This window comes from Ovis aries, chromosome X, assembly GCF_016772045.2.
Source record: "Ovis aries strain OAR_USU_Benz2616 breed Rambouillet chromosome X, ARS-UI_Ramb_v3.0, whole genome shotgun sequence".
NCBI lineage: Eukaryota > Metazoa > Chordata > Mammalia > Artiodactyla > Bovidae > Ovis > Ovis aries.
Genome location: NC_056080.1, coordinates 103540375 through 103551581, shown reverse-complemented (window position 1 = coordinate 103551581; position 11207 = coordinate 103540375). Strand labels below are relative to the sequence as shown.

Sequence of the window (11207 nt, the reverse complement as noted above, 5' to 3'; positions counted from 1 at the left end):
ATGTCCTTTATCATTTGCTTCAAACAGATAGCTTTTGGTTTTCTTATACCAAAATGAGCCTGATACAACTTTTTCTGAATGATTCCAAGCCGTCTTTAGGGGCACTCATTACTGGGGGCTGGGCTTAAACAAAGGCTGTTGTTAGGAGCCATGTCGAAATATATTAAACTCTTTATCCCTCCACTAAACGGCCCCAGTGTAAACATTCTATTTACATAAACAGTCAGATTATCCATATATGTGCAGATATATATGGGTATGAATATATACACACACACCATCTTTCATATAAATGTCTCCCTACAAAATGCACAAAAATCATTCTGTGTAGATACACACACAGTGCATTTGCTTACAAGCAACCTGTGCACTCCCTGAAGCTAAGTTTGTAAGTGGCTCCCTTTCTTTCGTCATTTTCCTTCCTTCCTTTGCAGACTAATTTTTAGGATTAAGGAGTTAGTGCAGCATTCACTGCAGAATTTGGTGGTTTTAATTGGTCGCACATGACTTTGTTAAAGGAGGCATTTTAACTACAAAGAACTTTACTAGGAGATGTGCTCAGGGGGAGTTATTAAAAGCAAGTCCATAACAGCTCCTTGGGAGGATATTATTTTGCACTTCTCCACGCCCCCTCCAAGAGGGTATGGTACTATTGATAGCAAGGTGAGAGGAAATTCCCTGACTTCATTAGAAATCTGGAAAAATAACTTTTCCTTCCCAATATCTTCGTTTTTTGCTGGAACACATTTCTTCTGAAAAGTGGTATGGCAAAATGACCAGCCCCAAGTATCCTTTTTGTCTAATAAACTCTCTGGAGGTTTAGGATTTATCCCTAGAGAATAACCCCCTCCCCCACCAGACACAGATACAGCAAAACAGCTACCTCATTAACTCGAAGTTGTTAATAACTGGGGTCCACCTACACTGCTAATATTCCCATGTGTGCCACTTCAGGGAGGGGAGAAAAAAAGTTTCATGAATATTTCACCATCATTTTCTTTATTTACATGTAAATAATGTGCTCATTACAAGCCCTTATCTGTTCATTGAAGCCAGACTGGCAGAGCCTAGTGTGACACGCTTGGTTGGCAGATACCTTAACACCTGATCTGTTTGGCACTGGCTGGCAAGGAAATGTTTGCAAGTACATGTCTCAGATAATAGAAGTGTGCTTGCAGTGGCCAAGTCCTTTTCATTGTAATTGTTTCAAATGGATGTCTCTATGGTCTTAAAAGTTATTTATAATTAATATATAATATTAGATTAGCTTCAACTGTACAACACAGTGATTTGATATTTTTATGGATTATGAAATGACCGTCTCAATGAAACCAGTTGCCATCCATCATTGTACAAAACTGTTACATTACTGACTATATACCCTATGTGTACATTACATCCCCCTGACATATTTAAGCTGAAAGTTTGTATATGTTAATCTCCTTATCTCTTTTGTCCATCCCTATCTTTTCATGCCAACTGGACCTGACACAATTTGCCCTGTTCAGGTTGACTCCAGGTCATTGCTATGGACACTAATCATTGAGTTGGGCTGGACTATAAGGTGTGTCCTTAGTGTATCAGTTTAATCATCCAAGAAATGGCCACAGGCTATCTTATTTTTAAAGCTGTATCCTGTTTTCTTTCTAAAGTTTTTGCTTGCTGATTATATTGTTTATGCCTCCAGTAGCCCTTTGATGTCTTCTATTCTATCCTAGGCTCACAAACCATGCTGAGTTACAGTTGTGTATAAAGTAAGACTGAGAGCCTTAGGAGTTTTTCTGTAAGTACTCTGCATGAGTTTTGATGTGTGGATTTTATATAATCTATACAAAATTTTGCTGCTCTAGGGTTTTTAAAGGTTAAGTTTTAGAGTTTAGCTTTGAAAGTATTAGACAATTATGGTTTCTAGCAAGAGAACTTTCAGATAAGTGATATATCATTATAGTTAGGGTTAATATAGACAAACTAAAGCTCATTAATTTGGATTCCCCTACTTTATAATCTGAAACTGTCTTATTTATAAACAAGGTTAGGAGTTTACTATTTCAGCACCTACAAAAAGAAAGGAGAGAGTTGGTGGTAAATTAATATCTTAGAATCACATGGGTAATGTGTTTCATTTACACACCAAGCAAGTATTTGTTGCTGTTGTTCAGTCACTAAGTCGTGTCTGACTCTCTGTGATGCCATGCATTGTAGCATGCCAGGCTTCTCTGTGCTCCCCTGTCTTCTGGAGTTTGCTCAAATTCATGTCCATTCAGTCAGTGATGCTATCTAACTATCTCATCTGCTGCTGCCCCCTTCAATCTCTCCCAGATCAAGGTAGTTTTCAGTGAGTTGGTTCTTCACATCAGGGAGCCAAAGTATTCATCAGCTTCATCAACAGTCCTTTCAACGAGTATTCAGAGTTGGAAACTTGACTATATTTATCTGTTTGTTAGTATGGATCCCATTAAGCCATCTACTTAGTAAAACAATCCACTGTATTTATTTGGGAGTAACAATAACAAACAATGAGACCTCAGTTAATCAATCCACCGAGAAAGAAGTTCATCTGAATGAAGTCAGCCTGGTATGCGGAGACATAGAGAACTGATGGAAGCCCTCAGTCCTTAGCTAGTGGTGGTGACAGTTAAGAAAAGAGAAAGCCAAGACCATTCTAGTGGGGAAGTTAAAGGCCAGCAGTGTCTTCAGTTCAGGAATAACGGGTGTGGGGTCATGTCCCAAGGAAGCAGGAATATACCCCACAAGCCTGAGAGAGTCTCAGCCTCCCTTTGGAGCACAACTGGAATGGAATATGTTTCTGACATTTCTCTGTGAAGCGAGTTCCTGAAAAAGAAGAGTCAGTATTAGCGGTATTCCCTTATAGCTTTGAAAGAAATTCTGACTTTACATTAAGTCAGACTGGTCTTCCCGCCCATTAATAGTAGACAGCTCAATACGTGCTAGGCATCATGCTAAGTGTTTTACATATATTCTTTCATTTAAGCCTTGTGAACTTTGCAGGGAGATATCATCTCATTGTATAAATGAGGAAACTGCAATTCGGTTAAAATGATTCACCTAACCAAGGTAGTGAATGGTGAAACTAGGTTTCAAACCCAGCTCTAACTCCACTGCCTGCTATCTTAACCATTAGCATGTACTGTAGTTCCTCAAGAGATAGGATAAGACAAATATTCTTGGGTGCTATAAGAGGTACATGTCAGTAACTAAGCTGAGACTCAGGGGTTCTTCAAAGCCCTCCTTACCTATGTTCAAGCCCCTGGAGCAATGACCTTCAGCTAGTCCTGGCCTGGGACGATGATTACAAAATGCATGAACGAGAAAGGACAACAGAAGAGTCCTAATTTCTAAAATAATCATCCTTGGGTTTACCTCTATGCAATCCAAATGGAAGTTATTGCTCAATGTTTGAAACTGTGACCAAGGCCAAACTGGAAACATGCTTTAACTTTCAGGAACAAAATTGTCAACATCAGCTGGTCAGTCGTGCACTAGCTAGCACTGGTGGTGAAATTCATGCTATTTTCACGGCGCTGAAAAAATAAGTGGCTATTGTTTAGAGCAAAGGATCAATATCGAAACTGTGTGAAATGAATTCGCAAGTGTTAAGAGATACTTATGAGGGGGTGAATAGCAAGAACTGCTCTTATGAAGAGCAAGAATTGGTTCAGGAAAGATGTCCACGATGATGTACAAATTGATCTTCCAATCATTGATAGGACCCCAATGGAAATAATGAAAAGGTCAAAGATTTGCTTTGTTAAATGTCTTAACGCCTTGCAATAGTAAGAACGTTGGCTGGAAATCCAATCTGGATGAAGAAGCTAACTTGTTCTGGAAGAAACCCTAAACACAAGCAAGTTTCTGAAAAGATACTAGTGCATTTTGAATAATGAATGGAAACAGGAAGGACTTGACATTTGTACTGAACTTTCAAGGGAAGTTGGATAAAACAAAGTATTCTCAAGCAGGGTGGCAGATGGCTTTCTAGTATATTGGAGAAGTGAAAGCGCTAGAAACCTCAGAGGCAAATTCAGTGTGCCAGAGATCCCAAAATGGGTGCAGGACCCAACCACACATAAGGATAACTATTCTTCCAACAATGATACTATTCTGCTAACAATGATTATGCTATCCATGTAGAATTCAATTCTCAAAGACAGGCAAGCAGGCTAATAGGGTAGTCATTCTATAGTACTATTAGAATTATATGCCTGGCTTCTTCGCCACAACAGTGCTGAGGTTGGCAATTTTTCAATTTTAGTTGTGCCTAAGGGCATTAAAAAAGACCCTGTGGGTTCAGCCCTGTCCTTGGCTCTTGGAATAATTATAGTCTTGAACACGAGAAATAGTAGAGATTCAGGCTTATTCTGACTTTTGCATCCCATAAATTTATTGGAGTCCTGCTTAATTTCATATAACTTCTTCTAGAATCCAAATCTCTTATTTGGGTCCCCAGTTGACAATCCATTTCCCCTGAGAGTAGCATTCTGATTTGCCTCTCTTCGTGCCTTTCTAATCCTTGTGTGTGTGTTAGTCATGCAGTCATGTCCGACTTTATGTGACCCCATGGACTGTAGCCCGCTAGGCTCCTCTGTCCATGGAATTCTCCAGGCAAGAATACTGGAGTGGGTAGCCATTCCCTTCTCTAGATGATCTTCCCTACCCAGGGATCGAACCCAGGTCTCCTGTGTCTCCAGCACTGCAGATTGATTCCTTACTTCTGAGCCACTGAGGGAGCTCCTTTGTGGCAGGACTCTGTCCCTTACTTTAGAACTATGCTTCTATCAGCTCTGAGAACCTCCTGGATTCCTTCTGGCTATTTCTTGCATTGACTTCTACTATTGCCACTTCCAGGTGTCTCTGACATTTTGGTCAGCTCTTTGAGTTCGTTTCATAATACTTAAGTCCTTCTTAGAGTTAATGTAAGCCTTGATGGCCTATCTGATCTTTAGATTGTGGCCATCTCTGATTTGACCCATAAGCCTAGACAACATTTAATGACTCATAATGTTAAGAATAATAAAGATAATAACAATAATAATAATCATTCTTTGAATGATACCCTCAATCTCCAAAGTTACTTTACTTATCACACTAAACTCAAAGGGACTTTTGACCATTTGTAGAATGTAAATCCATCCTCAGAAGATGAAAGTTAATTTCAGCTGAGGAAATTCAACAGACTGTATCTAAGGAGCTAAAGAAAATACTCAAAAATAAGTTCCACTGATTTTATCTTTAGAATCAATGGAATAAGTATATAGTTTCCCAGTGGACTTCAATGAAAAGGACAACTCTCATTTGTATATGTAAATTTTGATGACTTTGTCACATAATCTCTCCAATTACTTTAGTAGTACTGTGAAACACCATTTGATATCAGTTTTATTAAACACTAATCTTGACCAGCTAGAATAGTAGTGATACCAGACATCATGTCCCCACACTTTGCTTTCATCTTCATTCATGTTTATACCAGGAATGATCTTACACTACAGATGAAGTTGGGCATAGAAGATAAATTTGAAGAGTCTATAGAACTTGAGAAGCAGAAGAAACACTAAAGCTTAGAAACAGTGGAGCCCCCTGCCAGAAAGCCCTAAATATTGTTTGCCTGTATTCTTGGTTTGTACTAAAATTAACCTGTGAATCCCACTCAGACCCCAATTCATTTGCTTGGGTTCCTGATGATACTTGTCTAACTCTTGGCAATCCTCTACTCTTAAGGCACTGAAATCTGTCTCTAGGTCCTCTCTCTGGAGTTCTAGCTCCAGATATGATACTCTGGAACACAATTAGAAACTTGCACAATCAGTGCCATTGCCTTGAGAGGCTGCCATGCAGCCTCCCCCACATCCTAGCCTAGCCACCTTGCATAAAAAAATCTAACATGGATGTGTTCTTAATTTTGAGGCAAGTACTGTTGGCAAACTTCTTTTAAGGCAAGACTGAAGTCCGTGTTGCGTCTTCTTTACCTTGACTTGCTCATTCCAGATTTCTTCTCCCTCTTTCCTCAGCGAGGAAAGTACCAGCAAAGTACCAGCATGGAGGTACCAGCAAGCCATCTGGCCAAAACAGCGAGGGTTAAGGTATAAATTGAAGCTGGAGCTCTTCTAATCTAGTATGACAGTTTGTACTGATCAGGTTAATGAGGATAATTTCTCTTTGGCTTGTACAGAGACCTGAAAATGTAATCTGATCTGCTATTAATTACCCTGTCCAATCATTAACATAATGTTTCACTGAATAGAGAAAGACTATTCACACTGCAGGAGCAGTGTATCAACCAAAGCACCATAAAAAAAAAAAAGTGCTGCCTTTTGTATTTGGCAGGGAAGCTGTACTATCACTGTGAGAAGGACATGCACTTTGACGTGTTTCTCACCAGTAGGGATGAGTTGTCCTGAGCCGTACACCCTCCTCCAGTTCCCTCGGGGAAATTACACAGAGGTGTGTGATGATTGGCACAGAATAGGGAGATACACTGTGGTTTTGGGAACAGAGTGAAACTAATTAGTCCACAACAAGATTAAATAACTGCATCTTGAGTGACAGGAACATAATGCTTTATCAAATAAATAAAATAACTTTAGATGGCTCTTTTCCATTCTTTTATCAACAAGTATTTATTGAACGATTATTCCTTGTTAAGCTCTGTGCTGGGCACTAGGGATGTAGTATTCAAACAAAACAGACGCAGGTCCTGTTTTGTGCAGTTTATAGTCCAGGTAGAGGATGTATGTATATATATAAAATCTCATGCAGAACATTCTAGTGCAGCTGTGAGAAATTTATAATGAAAAAGTGAACTGAAGTAAACTTTTTGGGAGAAGACTGGGGGAAAATACTCTTTTTCAATTCCATATTTAAAAAGTAAACAAACAAACAAACAAAAAGAAAACGTGAAAAAGCTAGGGTGCTCTAAGAGCATTTGATAAAGAAACTGGGTGGAACTCAAAGAATGAGCCAAGTAAATAGTGAAGTAAGAAAGGGAAGAAAGAATAGCATCCACGAAAGTTATGAGGAGGCAAGCAGGTTTGAGGAACATCCAGGAAGGAAATGAGTTCAGAGAGCCAAAAAGCAACAAAATATGAGACTGAGAGAAGTGTTACATCTTTTTTGGCCCTGAACACACTCTAGATGGGCTACAGGCCCTTGAAAGTTGACAGGTTATGTTGGTCACTTCCATGGGGCATTCGGACTTTTTCCTAAGGGCAATGGGAAATAGTTGAAGGTTTCTAAGCCCAGTTGAGCTTAGACTAGTAGATTAAAAAAAAAATCCATATAGCTAACACACCAAACAAACCCCTCAACTATCTCAGAAACCCGGATTCAAGAATAAAAGAAAGACATGTGTGGATGGAGCAGATGTAGCCTTTCCACTCTATGTCTGCACAGAAGGCTAGGCAGAACCCCTGAGAGGCCAAAAAGTAATTACACTTCTACTCTGGATCCATGTCTTAACCACAAGGAGTGTGTTCTGCAGGCTCTATTTTCTAATTGAGGGTAATTACAAGAAGTTAAAGCTAGATTAGAGACAATTAGACCCTATACAAGAGGGAACTCTGTGGGTGGCCAGGAAGGGAGTAGGAAGAACCAGCTGGGAAAGTGTTTCCCAAACCACTTGGCGTTCTTTGACTCATATTACAGGAGGAGGTTTCTTTAGGGGGAAAGGAGTCTATCTGCTCCCGTGTGGTGCCTACCTGGAGGGCAGGCAGGTGAAATAGGTAAACACACACACACACACACACACACACACACACACACACATCACTGACAGCCAATCAAGATTGCCTTTTCCTCAAGCCAAAGTGCTAGAAGCCAGTAAGTGGAAACGAAGAGGAAAGGAAGGTGAAGGTCCCATTACTATTCAATTTAAGACGTCTTATTTGAGTAACTCCTTTTTGTGTGCTGCTCTGGATCTAGATGCTGTGGGAGATACATGGTGAGCAGGTGATCTTCCCTTTAGAGGGTTTCCAATTCTATTTGAGGTGTTTGGTGTGGCTGGAGCCCAGAGGGAGAGAAGGAGATTGGTGAGCGGTGAGGTCAAGAGGGGGCCACAAGCCAGGAGGAGGAGCTCTCACTCCTTTTCAGGGGCACTGGAGAACCACGGAGAGTGATGAACTGTGAGAGTATAGTGTCAGGTGTGGGTTTTAGGAAGGTACATCTAGCCGCTGTGGGGAAGGTGGATGAGGGGGGCATGGCAAGGAGCAAGATTAGGGGGCTCCATCAGAGCTGCCTGTGGGGGGAGTTGGGGATGTCTATGACCATGAGGAGAAAAATGAGGAGGAGAGGCCAGAAAAAAAAGTGACTTGTTTTAAACTCTCTTCATCCACCAAGCCTCCATCACTTTGATTAGTCATTGATTCATTCAATCAACAAATAATTATCTTGCATCTGTGTAGAGCACAGTGATAGGGGGCATCAAGAATAATAAGGATGATGTTATTCCAGTCTTCAAGGGGCTTAATTGAAATGAGCAGGACAGTCAATAGCTGCTCTACGATTTTAGACATGGTTCTGATCAGCAGAGAGGCAGACAATCTAAGAAACAGTAGGCAGTGTGAGTGTGCATAAGCCCTAACGAGAGGCACAGTGGAAGGCATCTAAGTTTGTAGGAGAACGGTATGGTGGCTGTGTGTGTATGTAGAGGTGTGTGTGTGTGTGTGTGTGTGTGTGTGTGTGTGTGTGTGTGCAGACACGTGGGCACATTGGGCACATGCACATAATGAAACCAAAAACTTTTAACACCAACAGATGTTTCTATAACACACACACAGCAAGAGAGACAAAGACAGAGAGAGAGACTTTTGCAGCAAGCAAATTTGGGTGTTTTGAATTTTTCCCCTAAGAGGCATGTCTGGCAAACTTATTTTACCATGCAAGGATTACCCTGGAATTCCCAAGAACATTAGGTCTGTAAGGATTCAGGGAGGGTTCCTACTCTGTTGGCTCTTTCCCTTGAAGGAGGGAGCAGCAGTGGGCTGAGCCCCCAAGTACTCAGCCTAGTGCTTGGTGTCCTTCATAGAAGCCCAGGCTGTTCGGAGAAAAAAAATACTCCCTGGGGGTGGTGGGGGCCCGGAGCTCCCCTTAGCAGATGCCCAGTGACTCATAAGCCTTCTCACTGCCTTCTGAACATCTTTGTTTCTCAGGCTGTACACGATGGGGTTGACCATGGGAGTGACCACAGTGTAGAACAAGGAGAAGATCTTGTTCAGGACAGCAGCCCGGGTCGCTGCAGGGACAGCGTACACTGTTCCCAGTGTTCCATAGTACAGCGTGACCACTGTGAGGTGGGAGGAGCAGGTGGAGAAGGCTCGTCGCTTTCCTGCAGCTGATGGAATCCTGAGGACAGCAGCCACAATGTGGATATAGGAGGCTACGGTGAGTACGAAGGGCACCATGGTGACGAAGGAGGCCAGGAGGAAGGTGGTTTTCTCCACGATCTCAGTATCAGAGCAGGCCAGCTTCAGCACAGGGGCCAGGTCACAGAAGAAGTGGTCCATCGTATAGGTTGCACAGAATGGCAGCTGAAAAGTCATGGCAACAGTGACCACAGGGGTTAGGAAGCCACCCAGCCAAGAGCCGCTTGCAAGCAGGACACACGTGTGGAGGTTCATGAGCGATGGGTACTGGAGGGGGCTGCAGATGGCAAGGTAGTGGTCGTAAGACATGGCAGCCAGCAGAAAGCACTCAGCTACTGCCATGGAACCGAAGAAGTAAAACTGCACCACACAGCCCACAAAAGAAATCACCTTGGGACCTACCAGAAGGGTCTGCAGCATCTTAGGGGCAATAGAGGTAATGTACCAGATCTCAAGGAAGGAGAAATTGGACAGAAAGAAGTACATGGGGGTTTGGAGGTTACGATCAAGGGAAATGATGATAAGGATAAGAAGGTTCCCCAGCAAAGTCACTACATACATTCCCAGAAATATCCCAAAAAGAAAAAACTGTAACCCATGGAGATACCCGAATCCCAGCAGGAGGAATTCTTTGACTGTGGTCAGATTACCCATATCTGTGAGATTCACGCATTAGACCTGAGGAAAGGAGAGACATAGAGCCAGTTGGAAAAAGAGACATGCTACTGGGTAGCACCGTCAGATATGTCATATATTATAAAACTCAAAGACCCTCGTTTTTCTTGTCTGGAATACATTTCCTGTTTTATTCTGCTAGGTGTATTTACCTAATAGCCACAGAGAAATCAGAAACTAGGCCCTGGAGAGTTAACAGAGAGGATGTCTCTTTTGCTCTTTTCCACTCTTTTCCTTGACATAACAGGTGATGAATCTACCTTTGGGAGTCTCACAGTGGGAGGCAAACATATCTTAATGGGGACATGGCAAGAAAGCTTCTCTCAACTCAGCTTTTAAGACTCAATAGAAATGTGACTCTAAAATTATAAAATAACACTGGAATTCGCATCACCCCATCTCCCCCCAGACCCCTAAATCAGGGTGGATTTCACCAGGAATGTAATTGGAGGGAGGAGGGGAATTCAGAACTATTGATCTTAAAGTACCTGTAAGAAAAATAAGAGTTTCTGCCAGGCTCTGGGGACATGTAGCTGATTGCTTCCATGGCATCAAATTCCTATGGAAATTGAGGGGAAAATGTATGTAAAGTTATTCACTTGAAGTGTTAGAGAAAAATAATGTTCCATCCCTCATAAATGAAAATGACATTCCTGACTCACAAGCAGTAGGATGTGCATTTAGAGTTATTTTTTTCCAGTAGCAGGCATGGGTTAGCAGTGAGTCATGAAAGCAGCTCCCCCATCCCCACGAGCATACCTCCCCCATGACGCTCAAAGACCCAAATTTGTGAAATGGCTGTCTGGTCTTAGTGCTTGAGCCGTGCAATAGAATTAACAATCAATCTGTGCTGTGGCCTAACTTAGAGGTAAATGCGAGGCCAGACATAGGGGCTTGGTTCAGCTGCTGGTGTAGGCTGAAGGCTCAGTCTGTGGCCAGGAAATAGAGCAAAGCCATCTTTGCTGCTTTGCTTGGGGTGATGACAACGTGTCCCTAAAAGGTTACAATTAAGTCATATTTTTGTAAATGAAATCCTATTTTAAATCCATTCGGGGAACTGCCTATTCAAAGAACTCATTAAGAATGCTTCTGTGACATGAAAGAATTCCTCCATAATTTATCCTTTGTGCTAATATAAATTGTTAATACATTGGG

The 11207-nt window shown here is 41.8% G+C and overlaps 1 protein-coding gene across 1 annotated transcript; it reads right to left on the bottom strand.

Moving 5' to 3' along the window:
- Positions 1-9017: 9017 nt before the first annotated feature.
- LOC101121326 (olfactory receptor 6N1-like) lies at positions 9018-10031 on the bottom strand. The gene has a single exon (XM_004022699.5). It carries the CDS (start codon positions 10029-10031, stop codon positions 9018-9020), a length of 1014 nt encoding a protein of 337 aa, XP_004022748.3.
- Positions 10032-11207: the final 1176 nt, after the last annotated feature.